This window comes from Callorhinchus milii, unplaced genomic scaffold (genome assembly GCF_018977255.1).
Source record: "Callorhinchus milii isolate IMCB2004 unplaced genomic scaffold, IMCB_Cmil_1.0 Scaffold4, whole genome shotgun sequence".
NCBI classification, from domain to species: Eukaryota; Metazoa; Chordata; class Chondrichthyes; order Chimaeriformes; family Callorhinchidae; genus Callorhinchus; species Callorhinchus milii.
In genome coordinates this window covers 31840600-31862086 of record NW_024704745.1, presented here as the reverse complement: position 1 = coordinate 31862086, position 21487 = coordinate 31840600, and the positions used below count along the sequence as shown (strand labels likewise).

At 38.6% G+C, this 21487-nt stretch overlaps 1 protein-coding gene across 1 annotated transcript in view; it reads left to right on the top strand.

The window, feature by feature from the left end:
• Positions 1–2310: 2310 nt before the first annotated feature.
• LOC103176929 (kelch-like protein 1) overlaps positions 2311–21487 on the top strand; it is a 146756-nt gene continuing 127579 nt past the window's right edge. The window contains exon 1 of the mRNA XM_042334101.1: positions 2311–2714. Coding sequence (XP_042190035.1) covers positions 2311–2714 — 404 coding nt within the window. The remainder of the gene's footprint in view (positions 2715–21487) is intronic.

The following is a 21487-nucleotide window of genomic DNA, read 5'->3' as shown; positions in this document are numbered from 1 at the left end:
CAAGTTTCCTTATTCCACACGCCTAATAATAATCCCTCCAAAAACAAAAACAATAATAAATTGGTCATTTCAATCCACAACTGTGAAGCACTTTGAGACGTCGAGAAGACGTGAAAAGCACTATAGCAAATGCAAGGATTATTATTATTATTATTATAACTTACTGTATTTCATTACTTATTATCGTGTATAAGAAAAACACTCTGCAGATAGCATAGAGAGAATTTAAATCAATGTTCAGAGATAGTTTTGTTACATGAAACACAAGCCCGATGAGAATTGAAAATAATCATGATGGTTTACTTTAATATCCTGAACTATAAAATGCAGCCCAAGGTGAAAATAAATGCATGGATCAGGGAATAAGGGAAGCAATATATGTAGTTGGGCTTGAAATTGGATTAAGACTAGCAATATGATCTTAATGCAAGTTTAGTTAATAAAACAAGAGGCTGAGTATATGCTCATTGTGAGGATAGAGCAACAATAAAAAAAAATCTGTTTTCATAAGCCGGTTTGAAAACAATCTGGCTCACCAATGATATTCCTCTCTCAAGTGCAATTGTACTTTGCACCAAGAGAAAACTATGAACCAAAAATCTATGCAATTCAAAGGATTTCAAAACAAGCTGCATCATTAACTAACATTTAAAATGCACATTAGCAATTGTGCAGCATTTCAATTCTAAAAGGACTATGTGCTGATTCTTATTCTATTAAGATAAGTAACTTTAGTAGGACTTAGTGCGCTTAATGGAAGCTGATAAATAGATTCACTATTCAGCAATAGGCTTATTGAACAGTAATGGAAATATGTTGAATGTGTTTGACCCCTATTCCTCTGGGACTTATTTTAATGCTCTAAGCTGGCATGACAGGGAGCTGTAGTATTCCAATAAAGAGGTGAACTTATTCCTTGTCCTCTTTTGCTTGTACTCACTGAGGTTTCTCCTGACAGTTGATGTCTCAATATAACTGAGGAATAGTAAAATAAATTAGCTGTGCATTTGGAAAGCAGATTGACCTTTAGGAAGAAGATTAACAGGTGCTTCTCTTCCTTCACCATAGTTAGTAAGGCATTTGATTTTTCTTGACTGTGTATATAATTGCAATGCCTGCAGCTTTCATGCATTTTATATTATCTGCTTTGATTTATAAGCTGGTACAAAGAGAAAATCAGCTTTGTCAACTGTATTTTCTTTCACAGAGTTTTGATCATCAGCAAACAGCATGCTTTTTTGACAGAGGTACATAGTCTGTTACAGAACTGTCTACGCTCATCAACTGGTAATTGACAGGATTGTTGCGCCATAACAGACTTTCTCATGGTTTAACTGTGACTGAATGCTTTAATGCCAAGGACACTAACATTTAGAGATTGGCTCTGTAATCCTTTGTCTTTTGAGCACTGAGAACCAACAGAAATAGTGACACATACTTTAACAATAGCTCTTTGCCTCTGCCTGATGAATGGCACCCTTGCTAGATGTGACTAACCTGTAACCCTTTGTAATCAGTAAGTGGTCTAATAGATGAGAGTTATCTTTAATGTAAAACTATTTATACGGCTATGTTGCTTTGTTACTCTGTTTCGATTCCATCATTCAACCATTTGAGTAGGGAAATGACAATTCAACGCAGGAGACTATTAAAGCTGTAAAATAAAAGAGACATAAGCCTCTTTGAAAGCTTCAGAGAGCACGTCTGCATCACTCACAGAGGGGGAGGCAGGAACAGAAAATATTGTTCTGGAGTTCTTTGACAGCACAGCCATATATATATATATATATATAATATATATAATATTTATATATATATATATACATATTTGAAGGAGATGGTTTTCAGAATCTGTCAGTCTATTTGCTCGTTCTGACGCTGTGTGAGCACGAGTTCCCCTGAGACAGATGGAGGAAGCACAGGGAAGCTTATAGGTGACTGTGCTCTTGTGCCTGCACTCTGCAGGGTGCAGGGCACCTGCTCTGGCTGCGCTGGCAGGTTGCATCCTGTAGTAAAGCTGATTAGCCTTCACAAGTTCGCCTCGTCATCTGTCGGGAGCAATGGTTATCGCAGCTCCATAGCGTCTGTGTTGCAGCAGCAAAGTCCGCAGCTCAGGAACAGTGAAGGCAGTGGATTGTGCACACACCAGACAGACTGGAGAGCAGTGCTCTCTCTGCACATCATTCCGTGACACTGAATTACAGCCAAGTCAGCTCTCTCTCCCCCTCTCCCTCTCTCTCTCTCTCTCTCTATCTCTATCTCTATCTCAACCTATTTCAACACATCTGTTCAGACAAAAAAAAAAAAAAAATGTCAGCCTCAGGGAGGAAAGAATTCGATGTGAAACACATCCTGCGACTTCGTTGGAAATTGTTCAACCACCCGTCACCAAGTTCAGCCGGGACTGGGGGCTGCCAGGACAGCTTTGAGCACTGGGGTCCCAGTCAAAACAGGTTGAAAAATCACAACCATGAGAGAGGGAGCTTTTGGAAAAAAACAAACACCCTCAACGGTGTCCTACTTCCAGCACATGGCAGAAGTAGCCATCTCGACTGCCAGCAACAGCAGCAAAGAACTGTTTTTTACGTCGAGGCAGTGGAAGAAGTGCCGAGGTTGCAGTTCACCAGGGACAGCAAGTCGTCGGTTGAAGATGTGAAAGAAGAGATGGTGCATTCCGACTGTTGTAAGGGGACGGGAGAGAGATGTCTGCACAGGTACAGTAAAGGCTTTAAACTTTACCAAATCAACTTCAAGGGGCAGTGTGCCCACTCCTCGAGCATCCCATGCTTTGTCAGGACGGTGTAAAACAAAGTAGGACTGCATTTACCAGTCACCCAACAACTAGTTAGCAATACATTTGGAAAATAGATTTAGCAAATAGCTTCAGTGTTTAAAAATCTGCACTTCTCGCACACATGTTGATACCAGACTGTGTTATAAGTCGTTTTGTCATGACTATCAACAGCAACTTTATCAACAGGAGTTATAGTGAGTATAATTCTTAGGATATAGCCCTATCAGTAATATTATCAGCAATGTACACAGTACAAGATGTAAACTAATTATCTGGTTGTCAACAAAAATACATGCGCATTTTCAAACGCATTCACAGAAATATACTCATTGGGAAAGTTGTCCGCTTTTGCATTATTAAAATTACAGTGAACTTCTTTTGTACGTTGTACACCCAGTTTAAACCACTTACGTTTTGAGATAATTAGTTATTTTATGAATTTTAATTCAGTAATTGTACATTCTAATGCATCGCAAGGTGTGTGAAGGTGACGTGGGAATACAACTTGGGGTTCAAGCTCTAATGCACAGAAATGATAAAAGTCAAGTTCATGCCTGGATTTTCCATGCAGTGAGCTCACAGCCTCTACCTTGTTGCTATGGGTGGTGCTGAGCAGAGCCAGGTCCTTATCTGTAGGGAGGAATATCTGTGGAAGAGTGTCTGGCTCCTGTAAGACATCTACTCAATGTCAGTGATCAGTGTCAGAACAGCATTTCAGGAGGTCCTCAACCAACTCATGTGACCACCTTCTTGGACATTTGCATACCCACACTTTCTTGTAAAGGACATTAGATAACAATCAAGAACAGGCCAATTGTAGTGCCATAACTACCTCAGACAAAAATAACCTTACATTTCATATTATTACATCAAAACATCTCAAAGTAAATACTAGTAAGTGTAGTGACTGCATTTGTAAGCGAGCACAAAGCTACGATTGCACCTCAAAATCTTCCTGATCAATATGATTTTGTATCATGTTCGGTGGTGCATTTGTCCACTGAACTATCAGAGAAAAAATCAAGGTGTCTCACCTTAAAACTGCAGCCTGTGTAAGATGACTACAAACATAAATATGGTGTGTGTGTGTGTGTGGGGGGGGGGGGGGGGAGGTACAATGTTTAGTGTTTCTTCCATTATCCATTATATTTAGCTTTACTTTCAGTACCAGCACCAGGAAACAAACGTTATGGTGTTAAAATCAAGCATGTGCCTTTTAGCTGTTACTGTGAAGCCTGCCAAGCAATTTACCTGTTATGTCTGATTGCACATACAGCAAAATAACGCAAGGAACAGGTGGTAAACAATTCCCCATCTTATTGTAAATATTAAATAAGAGTCTTCTATTTGAGCAGGGTGAAAGTTATAGAGCCAGCACATTTTCTGTTTTTTAAAAAAAGTATGAATGAAAAGAGTGCAGATTCATACCTGATTCAATGTGAGAATTAAGATAATTAATTCATTATGAAATACTGCATTTTCACTGATATGTTTTTGTTAAAAACAATATCAGAAGTTAAAGCACAAAAACCCTCTTACCTTCCCTCCCTCCAGGTCATTGTGGCCTGGAGGGAAGGAAAGGCGATAGGAGAAGGGATTGTTCCCTTATGTTTTATTAAAACAAGAAAACAATGGCACCTTAAGTGTCATTGGTGCGCCACTGTTTTTGTGAGGTACCCAAAGATTGATGTAGAACTAAATTGTAATATTTTCCCCATCAACGAGGATGTTGTGCACACACCCAATGTTGCTGATTTTTTCAATGCATGAAAATGGAAATCCCTCTCACTTATATATATTGGCCAAATCATTCCTGTCTACTGAAGCAGAATTTTCCCTTTATTTGAGGACAGGAGTTTTCCCCCTCATCCTTGCAAACCCCATGAAATGTGCTGCTATTGAATAAAATATCTAACAACTGACTGGGATTAAGAGGGATTTACATGGCAGGAGACTTTCCTTTCTCCGTCAGTTCAACTGAGATGTAACATATATCGTTTTAATTACTTTATTAGAATAAATGTTCATCCATCCCCAATCCTGTAATACATTTACAGTTGAGAAAATGATCAGGAAGCAAAACAAATGCCTTTCTTATTAATACATGTATGAACATAAAACAGATTTGACTGCAAAATGGGAGGCATTATTAAATCAAAAAAGTGTTTCATTAATTGTTGAAAGGTTGTGCATGTGTGAGTGAAGTAATAATAAGACAGTATACTATTTTATTTTGACTGAGTGTTGAGGATCGTTTGAACTGGAATAAAATTGATATAATTTCTCTAAAGCATTTACTTGTTTAGGCTTCTTGACATTAATTCTAATGTATGTAATAATCCTGGCATATCAGATAGCACCTCAAAGTCCTTCACAGGATTCTATTGTGAAGTGATATGGCCTGTGTGTGTTTTGTGGGTGAACACAGCATCAATTTGTGCACAACAATGTCTCACGTACAGCCATGCAGTGAGTGACTGATTTTTTTTATTTGGGAGATTGTTGGCCATGACACTGGGAGAAATTCCCTTTTCGATTTGAATATGCCTGGCAGGCAGATGGGACCTCAGTGTAACACCTCATTCGAAGGATGGGACACACATGTACATACAACATAAATGACATATAAAGAAATGTTAGATATAAAGATCTGATTTGGGGATTTCTTAATGGGATTCCTAAATAAGGAATTTAAATCATGTAAATGGGAATTCCTTCTGGTAACCAGAAGTATGTCACATCAATCCGTGATAATACTGGCTGGTGCGATCTACCTCCCTCAATACCAATTCTGACTAGACTTCTTATTGAGGAATTTCATTGAGAAAGACTACAAATTTAACCACATAATTCACTGTTCACAATGATTGAAAACAACCCCCTCATTTTCATTATGTTTGGAGGTAACTAAGACTCAGAAAATGTACAAAGATGTATAACGTATCTTTCAATTAGTGAAGATTCCTTTCAAATGTACTTAAGTTGTAAATGTATAGGAGAGAAAGATTGGGTCAACTCTCTTGGTAAGTAAACCACAATGGATTTTAGCTGCAATTCTTTCAGCTCCAATACAAACATTTTAAATCCTATTTGTGATACTATCCTATCTGTTTGAAAATGTACCAAGCAAGGGGAAAAAACACAGCAGTGGACAAAAGATTATTAGATTAGGTGGCTGAATCTTAAAATGCAATCTTCTGTATTGGAAGTTTTAGTAGCAATGTGGCAAAATTCTAGGCAGATCTTATTGAGAAAGGTGAAATTGAATGACTTTTTTCCTCAGGGTTTTTTTGTAATCTCTCCTGCCTGTTTGTGTAGGCTTTGCAGAAACCTTTTGTGATTCTCCTTTAGACATTCTGTACTGAATAGAAATGTCTAGCAGTTATGAAAAATGAGCATGGTTTAGACCAAATCAGCAGACGACATATGCATGTTAGTACTCTTTATATAGGAATAGAAAGAATACAACATTCCAATAGTTCACACCACTCCAGAATTTGTTTAGAGGTGCAATAATATGAAGATGAAACATTATTATTAAGTAGCTCCATGCAAACTTGTTTGTTATCCGAATACTTGACAAGTCAAATTTCAGTGTCCAAACTACATTTTGCTTTGAAGGTTATCCCGTGGTTCCTTTTCTTCTACTGTTGATCAGTTGAACTTAATCTGATTTAATTCTTATTACCACTTTAATTGGCAATGACACACATAGTCATTTGTCACTACACAAATTAAAATATATTTTCCATTGGAGGGATTCTTGATATGACACCCGAGTATGATGCCAATTTGTCACACCAGATCTACTTCTCCTTTTCCTCCAACTCCCGCCATTAATCAACTACATCACTACAGCACGAGCACTTCACAGACACATTTTTTCTCTGCACTGCAATTATTAATGCATTTGAGATATATTTCAATTATGTCAAGCCACAAAGCTACAAATTGCTGCTGTTTCCTAACACACTGATAAAATGAATAGCATTTAAGATCATGACAGTCTGGTGAATTTAATATTTAATCCCTGTTCAAAAGATATTGAGTTCCCTCAACCCTGGAGGTGAAACAAGTGGATCTCCTCATTACACACTGGGGAGTTTTGTAATCTGCTTAAAACAAGATTTGAAAAGGTTATTGTTGTAATGAGAAAATATACACAATTGTATTATTTTTTGCCAATTATATCCATGCATACTGATTAACAACCATTTATGGCAAGGTCTTCATAACTCATTCCATACATTCCACTTTCCAGTCAATCATCTCCATGCTGCGTTGGGATCAGATGGGCTGAAGGGCCTTTTTCATCTAAATCAATCTTGAACTATTACGTAGTCTTCCTTAAACGTCTGCTCATTTAAGGATTTAAGGAAGACCACATTGTGTTATAATCAGTATTATCTATTACAAATATTTGACAGTGTGGCACATTGTGTGCAGAGTAGGTAGCATCCAAACATGATTACTTCTATATCATCATATATATCTCAAAAGCACTTATTGGTTAATTACACTGCTGTTTTTTCCTACCATAGGGAACAATGCTTTCCTGTCAGTAATGCGCATGTTAACATTTTGATTTCAGTTTGCCTAGTTCACAATTAGTCCAGCTAGTGGTTCCAAACGGGTCTTCATGAGAATTATGTACTTTAATAGGTGTAGATCAAAGGTGTAAACAGAGTTCAAAGCTAATTGGCCCACACATCCAGATCCCTACCATCTGGCCTGATTCAAAGACACTCTTAAGATTGAAAATATGTTCCCCAAAAGATCCCTAGAGAAAATGAAACTTATTCCAACTGAACGTCAGCAAGACCGAGGCCTGCCTGATGGGCTTGCGCCAGCACCTCCGCACCTTGGGCACTGGCAGCATCAGCCTCCACGGCCTCACACAACTTCAAGCCAGTCAGGAACCTGGGTATCCTGTTTGACCCTGAACTATCCTTTCTCCCCCACATCCGCCCATGACCGGCACTGCCTACCACCACCTCCACAACATTGCCAGACTCTGCCACTGTCTCACCCCTCAGGCTGCCGAAACCCTCACTCACACATTCGTCACATCAAGGCTCGATTATGAAAACTCCCCCTTCATTGGCCTTCCCAACTCTTCCCTTCACAAGCTGCAGATCATCCAAAACTCTGCAGCCCGTGTTCTCTCGCGCACCAGGCTCCGTGACCCCATCACTCCCTCCCTCGCCCGACTCCACTGGTTTCCCATCCCTCAGAGGATCGAATTTAAGATCCTTGTCCTCACTTTCAAGGCCATCTATGGCCTTGCCCCCTCCTACCTCTCTGACCTGCTGACTCCCTACCAACTGCCCGCTCCCTCCTTTCATCGGGCTCCGGCCTGCTCCATGTCTCCCACCCGACCTACCATCGGTGGCCAGGCTTTCAGCCTCTCTGCCCCCAAATTCTGGAACTCCATCCCACAGTCACTTCGCCTCGCTTCCTCCCTTGCCTCCTTCAAGGCCAGTCTCAAGACCCTCCTCTTCGATCGTGCCTTCAGTCGCCCTCCCAACTCTCTGCCTTCCCTCACCCCTACCCCACCCCTCCCCCATGCTCAGCTTCCAACACCTAACTGTCCAGAGCCTTGGGACGTCCTCCCGACTTAAAAGGCGCTCTATAAATGTCATTTTGTTGTTGTTGTTGTTCTAAGATCCATTCTAAATACACTTATTTATATAGACTTTTCGTAATACAACGTATAAACTAATTTGCTTCCAGTTGGAGGAGGTGGTGTGAAGGTGATCAGCTACAAAGTAACTGTATAAATAGGGTGAGGCTGGTTATCAAGTTCTAACATCTCAATTTGTATAGAAAGCAGGAAACAATTTTGTAATAATGTATTGACGAAAGAACTTGAAATATTTCATTACTCTCTTATTCTTATTTAAAAGATTTATGCAATGGAGCAGTCAGATCAAATTGCACCCACAGAAACCTAACATCTCCAGTGGTAAGTTAATACCATGTAGAATTTGGGGGAAAAATCTTAAATTCAGCCTTACTTTGGAAATGTGTTTTCCATAATTCTTTAAAAAGAGCTGCAGAAAAAGATTTCAAGCTGATTTCCGACAAAATGATTCCCCAATGACAACATAACATGACATTCAAAGCCTTTTCAGATGGTTTAGGGAATTATTTTAGCCATTTTGAATACTGTACAGATTGGTTTAGACTAACCATGGATATCAATCTATTAAGAATCAAATTCATTGTTTTCACAGCATCTCCTCCCCTGATAGTTAAGCAGGTAATTACACAACACTGAATGTGACTGAGCCAAGAAGGTCTCAGATTTCATAGGCCAGAAAGACATTATGTGTGACCATCATCTGTGCGTAGTTTACTGATTTTAGCTAGATGACATTGGTGTTATTCTATGCTTCTGAGCTGAAAGAGGAAAAAATAACTAGAATGATTTATTTATCTGGAATCCCTGATCAGTGTGTGTGATCCTTAGGGAATTGTGAGAAGGGCTTTAATTTCCCCATTGGTCAAATAAGCAAACAAAGAACAGTGCCGGGTCTCAAATGCAAATACTATTCCTCAATAGTGTTTCTCCTTTCTGTTCAGCAATTTGACCAATATTCATTGAGCTGACACAGCCACAAGAGGGCATCCATTATCGGAATACAGTATTGTAGTCGGTCTTTGACGGTTTTATGTGCAATTAAAAGGTTTTCCAGTGACTGACAATATGGTGATCTAATTGAATGATCGCTCTGTAGTGATTTATAATGTAAAATATAGTTTACCTAAATGAACTAAACCTTGATTGGTTGAGAATAAATAATTCATGACACTTAAATGCAATTGAGAACATTGAACTCATAAATGTGAAATGACTCTGAATACGGTATTTCTGTAATTCTACTTTTGATTATCCAACATTGGAAATTTACAGGGAAAAATTCAAGTCTTGTGGATGTAATAGGGGATAGGGTGAGAATTTTGTATTCAATTCAAAAGGATATAATGTTAGTTCTTTGAGACCCCGTGTCATTAATTCCTGCTGTTCTTGAAGAGTGAATCTCATATCTGGAGCTGTTTTGAAGATCAGTTGCAGTTTTGTTGAATTTTTAAACTTTCTTTGAGCAATGGCGTGATTGGGATACTACCTTGGAGGGATACTGAGACTGCCTGTAAGGAAACTGTCATCTTTCAGCATCGACTGCACAATCAATCGGCTCCTTCGTGGTGTCAGCCTCTATAACTCTACCAGGCCAGTACAACTGACATCAGCATTAACTCATTAAACAAAAACCTTTTTAAAAAAAATTCATTGAATAAAGGTGTTTGTTTGTTTCAACAGGCTCTTCTTTACAAAAGAGTTGTGCTAATTGTAAGATTGCCTCTTTAAGTTGCTGTTAGGTAAACAGACATTTGGAACACACGAGATGGATCTTACAATTTTATTACTTTACTGGTTAAATGAGTGAACAGTGTTAGGGCAGAGAGGCATTTCAGTTTGGGAAATACTTCTTTGAGACTCATGGGTTTATATTGCCTGGAAATCACTTAGGGAACACTGTTTTTTTACATGTCTTTCAGCCATGACATTTTACACTTTTGTTTTTGCTGTGAAGTATAAAAAAATTTAGAGACGTTAATTTGGGTTCCTTAAATGTAATTTCAGATTTTACAAATGATCAGTTACACAAAGAATTCAAGAATGTAAAGCACAGGAACAGGCCACGTGGCCCAATCAATCTGTGGCAGTGTTACTAATCCACACTAGTCTTCACCCATTCCTTACTCCATCCCATACTCTTCTATTCCCTTCTTCCTCATGTGAAGGTCTAGCTTCCTTTTATATGCATCTACACTACCTGATTCAATCACTGCTTCAGGGAACAAGTTCCACAATTTTACTAGCCTCTGTATGAAGTAAATTGTTTGTGATTTTTTACCATCCAACTGTACCAACAAGATCACTACATGCCTGTGGGCTATGATGCCCCACTGATCGCTCTGCTCCCAGTCTCAGCGTGGGAGACAGCAGCTGTCGACGCTGACCCAAGCCAGTCTCCCAAAATGCCCCTGTTCCTACTCGCCAGCCTTCGTTACTCCCACTCGGTCCTCTCCTACTGCCCTCCCTATCTTCTCTCCCGCCTGGACCCTTTTTGTCCACCTCCGTCACATTGTCCGCCTCCGTCTGTATCTCACAACTAATGCAGCCGAAACGTTCATCCACACTTTTGGCACTTCCCGGTTGGACTATTCCAATGTCCTCCTTGCTGGTCTCCCCAGCTCCACCATACACAAAATTCAACTAAATCAAAACTCCACCAACTGGACACTTACTCATACAAAACACCGACCCCCATCACACCAGTCCTAGCTAGGCATCACAGACTCCCTCCCAATTATCAAACGGTTCGACTTCAAGATCCTCTCACAAATCCCTTCATGCCCTCGCACCTCCCTGCCTATCCGACCTGCTTACCCCACACTCCACCACCTGCTGCCTCAGCGCCTTGGGACGTCCTCCTGACGTGAAAGGCGCTTTATAAATGGAATCTTGTTGTTGTTGTTGTTGTTGCCTCCGCTCAGCTGGCTAAGGCCTCCTGTTGTCCCTCATTCCCTCTGCTCCACAATCAGTGGCTGTGCCTTCAGCCACTATGCCCCGAAACTCTGCAACTTTCTCCGTCAATCCCTACGCCTTGCCTCCTCCTTCCCCACTTTCACATCTTACCTAAAGATCTTCCTTTTTGATGATGCTTATGGTCACCTCCCCCCTCCCTCTCCCCTGGCTCGGAGTCAGACTTCGCCACTGTGAAGCGCTCCGGGACGCTACCCAGCGTGAAGGGCACTATATAAATGCAAGTTATTATTGTTGTTGTTGTTGTTGTATTGGCTGACCTATTAATATTCTTTTTTATCCCTGGATTGAGAAATAATCATTGCAGTTAGGTAAATGCCTCTTTAGGACCTGTAGATTTTTATTGGCTGGAAACCACAAAAATGAAAGGAATCATTAACTAACATAATATATGATGGCAATAGGTTCTGAGGTGAAAACATCCATGAATTCATTTTGATAAACCAGCATCATTTTAAATTTATTCATGTTAACTGTTTCACTCATATTTGTAGTGGACTGGGGAGACCTCTTATGCATCTTGCTGCCTAATCCAATGCCATTGATTTTATTTATTTTGACAGATGAGAATAGCTAAGATTTCACAAAGGCAATATTGAAGGCTCAAAGCAACATCCATGGGCAACTGTAATCAGATCTAATTTCCTTATATGAAAACATTTGACAATACAACTGAATGTTGAACATTGCAGGAAGGAATTGGGAAGTGCATTGACAGATTTAGTAATCTGATATAATGGCTGTTTCGTCAACACTTTTTTTTGCTAGATAAACAATCTTTGATGCTAAATATCTGTAGACGTTTGTTTCCTTTTGTAGTATTATTTTTGCTAGTGCATCGCTGCTTTTCATGGACAAGTAACTGTTGTGTACATCAAATATATTAAAAGTGCTCCTCCAGTGACTCAGCCTGGAATGAAACTGATCCATGCCAACTCCTGAGGCTTAGGTTTGACCCCTACATTGTGCAGAGTTATCTGATCTCACCTAGAATGTTAGTAGAGCTGCTACAACTGTCTTCAACACTCTCATCTAGAGATGGGCAAATAAACAGATTTCTCCACAATAGTCTAATTTGTTAGATTTTTAAAAAATGTGTGGATAGTGAATCCTGCAGGTATCTGGAAATGGCTGAGGCGACCACTTTGGAACTCCACTCAGATTCCAAGCTTACTTCTGAGTTTCACACAGCTGAATTGGAGTCAAAGAAGACTCCTGGAGAGTGCAAGGGATCAGTGTCAATTGGTGTCAAAAAGGAATTCCAGAGGGTTGTCGATTTATAATTCCTTTGGGCTAATTGCCTTTGTTCCCAAGGGTGGGGAGGACATTTCACAACAATAGCCAATGTTTAGTAACAGATATAAAGATGTAACGTGATCAATGTGATCAATAGATTTGATAACGTGGTTTAAAAAAACTTGAAATCTGTTAAGAAGTATCACATTTTTCATTTTGCATACTTGAATTATTAAAGAAAGAATGTAAAATCAATGTAGAGACCATATAGGTTGAGATTATGCTCTATTGTGTGATCTGGAGTTTATTACTGTTGGGAGTACATATTAATTGTTTCCAAGCATCCTGGAAATGTTGATTCCTCATTGAGCCAAAATTCAGTGAATCCCTCGGAACACAATTGATTACCTTTACTGATCCATCATTCTTTGAGCAACTGTCAATCAACACAGTTGCATAGTTTCTCCAATATATCTTTGCATCTTAATTTGGTAAATAAATGATGCAGTGCTATGAGGACTGCATACCTTCTCTCATATTCAAAGAGCAAACATCAACATAGCTGTCAATCCTTGACAATAATATTTGTGAGAATCACCTATGTGGTTTCTATCTTATATTTTACTACTTCTGGAGGCTTAAAATGTGCTGCAGAACCAGAAGTACTGTCCACATTTTGAGCCATTACTGCACTGTTTCTTCCATATTTCTGGAGCGTACTTGCAGCAAAATGATATTTACATGTGCAAACATCTTCACGTCATTGCACAGAAGCATGATAACATCAGTATGCTTGACTATCAGGACAGCTTACTCCCAGTCTTTTTCTCATGACAACTACCACCATTTTGGGCAGGGAAGATCACAAAAATACATTTCTAACAGTTTTGCACTTGTACGAGCACCTCTGATTTCACCACACCACTTATGTGTTGATGTCAGATGCAAAATGGTCATGCACGAAATTTCATTGGGCCCAATCATTTCAGCACCGTCCCTTTACATTATGGAATTAGAGATCTCCTCTGTGCTTAGACAATTGAAGAACAGAATCCACTCTCCCAAAATAGGGGCAAGGAAAACAAGCCGTTTTCAGCCGATTTGTCTACAGAGGTGGGCTTGTCTCTGCAGTCAAAGCTGTAATAAAAAAAAGTAGCACAAGATTAGTTCACCCTGTTTATCGCCAAGTTCAAATCATTTATCAAATAAAAGTTATTACAAAAGGCAGCATCTGTTTTTCTTAGTGATGATATAAGATTACCTGAGGTCAGCTGCAGTGTCAAAAACATTATCATACACAACACAAGTTGCATATCATTAGGGAAATTGTTCAACCTGCAAGGAGGATGGTGAATACAATCCCAAAATGCTGATTGTTTGACAGGTGACCAGGAGAATTTTTTTTAGTTCTGGGTGAAAGACTTGATATGTGATGTGTTGATGGTAATTATCGTTGGTGATATTTATTACAATGTGGATCATTCCACTCCTACCCCCGACATTGTTTAAATGGTTTCACCCAAAAGCTGTTTAGTGCAGCTTCTGAACCAAAGCTCTGAGATGCTAGCACGTGTGAAGAGCGCTAAATTAATGCACGACATTATTATTCTTGTTGTAGAGTCAACCTTTTTTTTAAAAAACCTGCTGCCACACACATTCCAGCTTTCCCATTCCTGTTCAGGGAATCCCAGCTTAACTCCACCTATTTTATACCAATGTCTTTTATGATTTTCCAACAAACAACAACAACAAGACTGCATTTATAGAGCGCCTTTCACGCCGGGAGGACGTCCCAAGGTGCTGGACAGTTGGGGCGGGACCTGAGCAGGGAGGAAATGGTCAGGGTGAGGGGAGGGAAGAGAGGGAACGAGGAGGGGGTAGAGAGTCGAGAAGGGAGCTGAAGGCACGGTTGAAGAGAAAGGTCTTGAGACCGGCCTTGAAAGAGGAAAGGGAGGAAGCAAGGCGAAGGCACTGGGGGATGGAGTTCCAGAGCCAAAAGGTTTCTCATATTAATGACTACAGATGATTCATCAGTGGAATGACGCAAGTAAATTCAAGCTACAGAAAAAATTGAGCAGGCTGCTTAAGAGCCAGAGGGTTTCTTTTACATATAAAAAAGGCGAGGTGTGATCAACGCAAGGTTCTGTCTCTAGTCCACACTGAGTTAGCCACACTCTTTCAGGATTTCAACTACACTTTTAAGATAACTACACTCTGGAAATGTTATAATCAATGATTTTGCTGAGAATTCATGCTTTGCACACTATTTAGCTAACAATCCCCCAAATAAAATTGCGCATTTGCTCCATGACTGTAGGAAATTACTGTGAGCAAATTGGCTGCCATGTTCCCGCACAAAATACACAAGTCACTATCTCGACAATATAAACCACTATATCAAATGCAAAGATTATTATTATACATCTGACCAAAGCACATCAGCCATTGTTTACAAAACCTAATTATTACGATGTAAAGTTGAAATGAATAGTAACTGTGAAAATTATTTATAGTTCTACTCCCTCATTACAGTAGTTTGTAATGTTCACTTTATTGAATTATAATAAGCCACTGACAGTAAATTATTCCATTTGTATATAAAAGAGGATAATGCAATTTAAATAGCTTAACAACTGGAAAACATGTTTGAACTGTGAACAAGTATGATTTAATTTCCATTAAGGGTGAATTTAAGAAAATGGAAAGAGAAGAGGAATCTATTCTGTGGTTGTTTTCGTTTTATAGCAATGCGCTTTTTATTTCTTTTTATAGCAATGTGCACTTACAGTAGAATTTCCCATCATTTTCTGGCAAATTATTTTGAACCTTTTGCATAATGAATGCAGCAAATTAGAGCTTCTTATCTTAGTCAGGTCGAGCTCCCAAGAAATTATTTAATTGGTGCCGTGCAATTGTACTTTCTGCATTGAATTAAACTACATTAAATGTGTAGTTTAATTCAATGCAGAAAGTACAATTTTATGCTAACAGTGTCAAAAGTAGGGTTATTGTGAAAATACCCAATAAACAGTGGTACTGCAATAAACAGTAAGCAGACTGCCACAGAGAAGCTAATTATTCTGTGATAGCACCCCTAACCTGTGGAACTCCTTCACTCTTCCCCTTCACCTTGCACTCTCTCTATCTGTCTCTATCTCTATCTTCAACAACAACAACAAAATTACATTTGTATAGTGCCTTTCACGTCGGGAGGATGTCCCAAGGTGCTGGGCAGTCAGAGTTTTGGACCCGAGCTGGGGGTCAGGATTGGGGAGGGTGGTGATCGAAAGCACGGTCGAAGGGGTGTGTCTTGAGATAGATTTTGAAGAAAGCAAGGGAGGGGGCGAGGTGGAAGGACTGCAAAATGGAGTTCCAGAGGGTGGGTAACAGTAAGTAGAAAAACAGTTGATTAGTCGATTGGCGAATCACTTTCCGGGGTAATAATCTCTTCAAAAAAAAACATTGGGCACTCAATCCAAAACTGTTTGTGGTACACTGCTGTGCACAATTGGCTGCCATGTTTCACCCACAAAATACAGTCAATCCACTTTACAATATATTTTGTGAAGCACTTTGAGACGTCTGAATGACATGATAAGGCACTATATCATATGGAAGGATTATTATTATTATGAAAATACCATCTTAAAACCTGTCGCTTGAACCACGTCTTTGGACTCCTCCCTCTTCCCCTTTCTTCCTTGATTGAAGTCCAAGTCTGCCATTGTGAAGTATAAAAGCATTAATAGAAGAATGACCTGGAGTTCTCAAGCTTAGCACAGGGCGTCTTGGGAGAGGAATGTAGAGGTCCATAAAATAGTTATACAGTGCCTCAATCGACATCACAAATCTTCAGTTTGCACACATAATAAATGCACCCACTGTGCATGGTTGTCCTCCTCCAGAAACCAGTGAACAATCCAACGGGATTACAATAGAAATACCATCAGGATTGCAACAATAGGAAAAATATCAACTCCAACGAATAACTATTCTGTGCAGAATCTAGTAATGATTCAGTAACCAACTGAGAGCGATGATGTCTCTTTCATATTTTCATACCTTCATAATTTGTAATGGTTCTTGCAAGACTGGCCAATGGTCTAAAACTTCAATGTGACTAAAGGTCACAATAGCTTTCCCCCTGTTTGACACTGTGCCATGCAACAATCTACAAACTGATATTTTATGAAACAATTTAAACAGTTTAAAAATTCCTTTTAATATGTTTCTTTTATTTCATGTGAAATTATTTTTTTTTGACCCATCTTTATTCATATAATGGACTATTGAATATCAAGGCTGCTGGTAATTTACATGTCTCTGGGCACAGTACAGTTTTCAATTTATTGGTCTTGATTGGTCAGAATAGCATTGCTTAATCTTGTCAACCAGTGGAAATAAATGACTGTTAATCTGAATATTTATAAATCAGAGTTTCTGACTTGAAAGATACTATCCCTTCAGTTTCATATGTGAAAAATAAGAACCAAACAGAAGCTATTAATGAAATAGGGTCACAGTCTCCTCTATAATTTATGATGACAATGAAACTTTGTACTCAGCCTGTAGGAGACAGTGAATGTAAAAGGAAACAGAAGTATCCATATTACTTTTTATAGCTAAAGCAAATACTCAGTATATTAAAACAATTGGAAAATATATTAGTTTTGTTTACAATTGCATGAAGTGATCATATAACTTAAATACATGCTGAAAAGCATAGAAAAGAACTTCCCTTTCTAAAATAACTACATAACTACACCATCTTACAGATACACAGTCACTACAATTGTCAGTAAATACTTGTGAAGTGCTTTGAGATATTATGATAATATGTCAAATGCAAGAATCATTACTAGAATGCCTTGTTAGATAATCTTGTATTAAGGCACTTCACAAGTATTTACTGTCATTTGTTGTCACTGTTTTGCAGGCACAGCTGAATGGCTAATTCATCTGGAACAATGCTGACCAGGAAACTGGGAAAAGCCTCTTTTTCTGTTTGGATGCAATCTTAAATGTCAATCTGCCAACTGCTAAAAGAGATCTTGATTCAATAACCATTCTGAAGGAGATGAATTGAATGGATTGTTTAGGACTGAAATTCCATTGTGGCCAGTTTCAAACATTGAAAAAATCAGATACAACTCAAATTCTTATGCACCTCAATCAATTTCTTCATTGAATAACTATCTGATTCCCTCTTGAATCTGTTGACACAATCTGCTTTCGCAGTCTCTTTGCTTATCCTATTCCACACATTGAATAATCTTTGTATGCAGTATCTAAATTTGAACTGTTCACATTTCCTCCGTTGGTATGAATTCATGTCCCCTCATTGCAGATTTTTGACTATGTTTAATTATGTTAAAATTCTTAGATATATGTAGAATTACATAGAATGTTAATAGAATTCAGTCCATCTAGTCCATGCTGGTGTTGATCTTTTATTTTCTAATAGGTTTTATTTATTTTGTATCCTTTAGGAATTGGAGTAATTCAGTAAGGGCTTCCCTGAGATCTCCTCATTGTGAACATTCCCAGCTTCCGTAACCTCTGCTCATTACTCAAGCTCATAATTCCAATTATCAATTTACTCGCAGTATCATCTCCAAAGTCACAATGTCTTTAGTATAGAAGATCTCAGTGTAAGAAAACTAATGTCTGGCTTTTCTCCTTCACCTGAAAAAAAAGTGTTCTAAATACTTTTTTTTAAAATGAAGATAGTAATTTCTTCACGTGTCAGGTCAATCCATAACTAATGGTTGGCTTTCAACTGGGCCAATTCATTACTATACTCCTAGTTATGTGCAGTTGTGTTGCACTGAATATACTATCAGTAACTTTAAGTACTTTTTTTTAACAACCATTTCACAAGGCTGTGTTATTAAATGAACCAAGATGTTTTATTCTCTACTTAGTTGCTGATGGTTTTACCCAAAGCATGTGCAGTACACTAGATTGAAGCTTTGACTTGGCAATACATTCAAATGTACAAAATCTGTCAAATGAAATCCAAAGTGTCTTTCTAAATCTGTAACTGTGAGCCTGCTACACAGAGTCTGGAACTTTAAGCCACAAGTCTGCTCTTGCCATTTTTGTATTCAAGTGGTTTCCATGAGCTCTATTCCACCCAATGTTTTTATGCATTTCCATCTCTATAGCCAGCCGTCCATAGAATTGAAATATTTTCTCCCCATTATCTCACATCTGGTGGCATTTGCAATTCAGTGTAGCAGAACGTTGTACTCTTGAGTCTCTCTTGTGTTTTGTGATAAGCTTTGGATTTGCACAGCAGTCCAGCAACATTCAGACATATTTGGCCATTAGAGGATTGGCTACAGTGGATTTTGGCAACCAAAGTGAGTATCCATTTCTCCCAGGCTCATCTTTGGCAGGTACTGCACTGTGGTGGATGATATCAAGCTTTCCATGCATGGATGTCAGAGTTCTCCTGGAACCCATCTGTATCATTTGCTCACATAATATACAGTCAATTTACTTTACAGCATATTCTGCGAAACACTCTGAGACGTCTCAACGACGTGATAAGGTGCCATATCAAATGCAAAGATTATTATTATCTCCATTCCTTCAGTATTTCTGAGTGTGAGCACAACTTTGACATAGCACTATATCTGTGCACCAAGAGCAAGATAGCAAATAGTAAATAATTAATTGTGAAATCAATCTCAATAAAATAGCAATCTGTGCCTAGTAATGTCCAGACAAAGCAATATTTCTGTTTGGCATTGAATCGCGGGAAATGCAGTCTTGATCCATCGACGCCTGCTCAGAGCTCTATTTCCCGCGATTCAATGCAGTTCCAATGCTTGCTGCAATAAGTCAAGATGCATTGAAATGTGGGTAATGTAGTTTTGACCCATCACCACATGCACACTTACTGGCTATGTTGAATTACGCATGGTAGTATAGATTATTGATTAAATCAGATTTTCTATGACACTTTGCCTGCAAGTCGGACTTCACATACGTCATATTAAATGCCGTGAATTTTAATGTAGTAAATCCTGTGAAGTGCTTTGGTACATTCTCCTGACCTGAAAGATGCTATAGCAAATATAAGGATTATTATTATAATTTTGATTTTTTCCAAACACACAACATAAGCAGCCGTGTTTCCCCAGTGCTAACAATTGATGAAAAATGTTTGCTATTCTAATGATAATTTTTTAAAAATGGTGGCACACATTAAACAGGAGGTCACTTGGCTTTGTACACGAGCGGCACAAGCAAGTTCAACAAGTAATATGTTTTGATTTTGTCATATTGTCAGAAAACTGAACACTCCGTTTCAAATGTGCTCAGCCGAAAAGGGACATCAGAAGTGATGCCTCAGTGTCTGATAAGAGTCTTGGGATTTAAGTGTATTTCCTGCATCGAACCAACCAGGAGAACCTGGTTCTAATTACCTACCCAAAAACAGTAACATTTGTGACCTTATAATGGGTTAGAATGTAACCCTCTTGATATTCAACTTTCCAATAGATTCCTTTAAAATGTATTTGTCATCATGCTGTAATCATTCTGCTTTCCATTTTCTCCAAAATAAAGTCCACAGATGTACAGTTCCAAATAACCCTTTTTCAGTCCCATCCATATATGCTCGTATCTAACTACATGAAATAATTTCATCATTAGGTGTACGATGTATGCAGAAGAAGCCTTCCTTTAATCTGCCTCCTTAACCCCTACAATCACCAAAAGTTATATTCTGGGAGAAAGAAAGTGCTGTCACTAACCAGCTACAACAATCAAATTCACTAAAAGCCAGTGGTATTTCATTTAAAAAGCAGCTTGATGCTCCGATTGGAAGAAGGTAGGGTAGGCATTCTGGAGGGATGAGAACAGATATGGTGAACGGCCTCCTTCATCCAAACTAATCTTTTGATCTAAATAAAGCTAAAATACCTTCTTCAAGATTCCTCAAGTGTTGCAATTCTGAAACAAAAGAACTGCATCTATCTATCTACTTTAAGAATTAGAAGAACAGAAAAGTCACTGAATGGTTTTCTTCAATTATCTACAAACATTGTCTTGCTTATGTAGTAATTGTTCTTAAGTATTACTTAATTTCACATAATGACTAAATAGTTTTAGCTTACATTTTGCTGGTATTATTTTACATCATCAGAAGTAAGATTGCTGATGCAGCAGGGGGAGGCGTATGGATAGATCTGCTCATAAGGCTTCAGTGTTAAACCCGTTAAATTCTGTACTGGCTAAAATAGGAAAAGCACAGCTTCTAGATTGTAGCACACCATGTCCTCTTATGAGAGCTATGATCTAGCCTGCACAGAAATAGGAATCAGTGAAGTGAATCAGGAAATATAACAACCTTTTATTCCACCATTGTGACATTTCCATGCACAACACCAGTGATGATAATGGCCTTTCTGACTGAGACTCCCACGTTTGCATCAATTAATGCTGATTTATGGGCACTTTTGTCATGTAGACTAATTTCCACAAGAAAATGGATTGAGACTGCTGAACTTAATTTCACATAGGACCTTTAAAGCCAACACACATAGAACAGACTATGAACCTTTCAGTTTGAGCTAGATTTAAAGCCAGGTTCCTAAGGTGAAAAACCCCACTGCTTAAATTGATTTGGATTGCCAACATTGGTAACCAGGACCAGAAAAGATGTTGATTCATGATATTACAATGACAGTTGCTCCCTAATGGATCTGCTGTATATCTCAGTAGAGCAGCTTTCTTCCAGCTGTGAAGCCTGACCTGATAGATTCTCAAACAAGCTGTCAGTGACTAAATATAATTAATGATTTCTTCTCACATTGTAGGGAATAAAATAA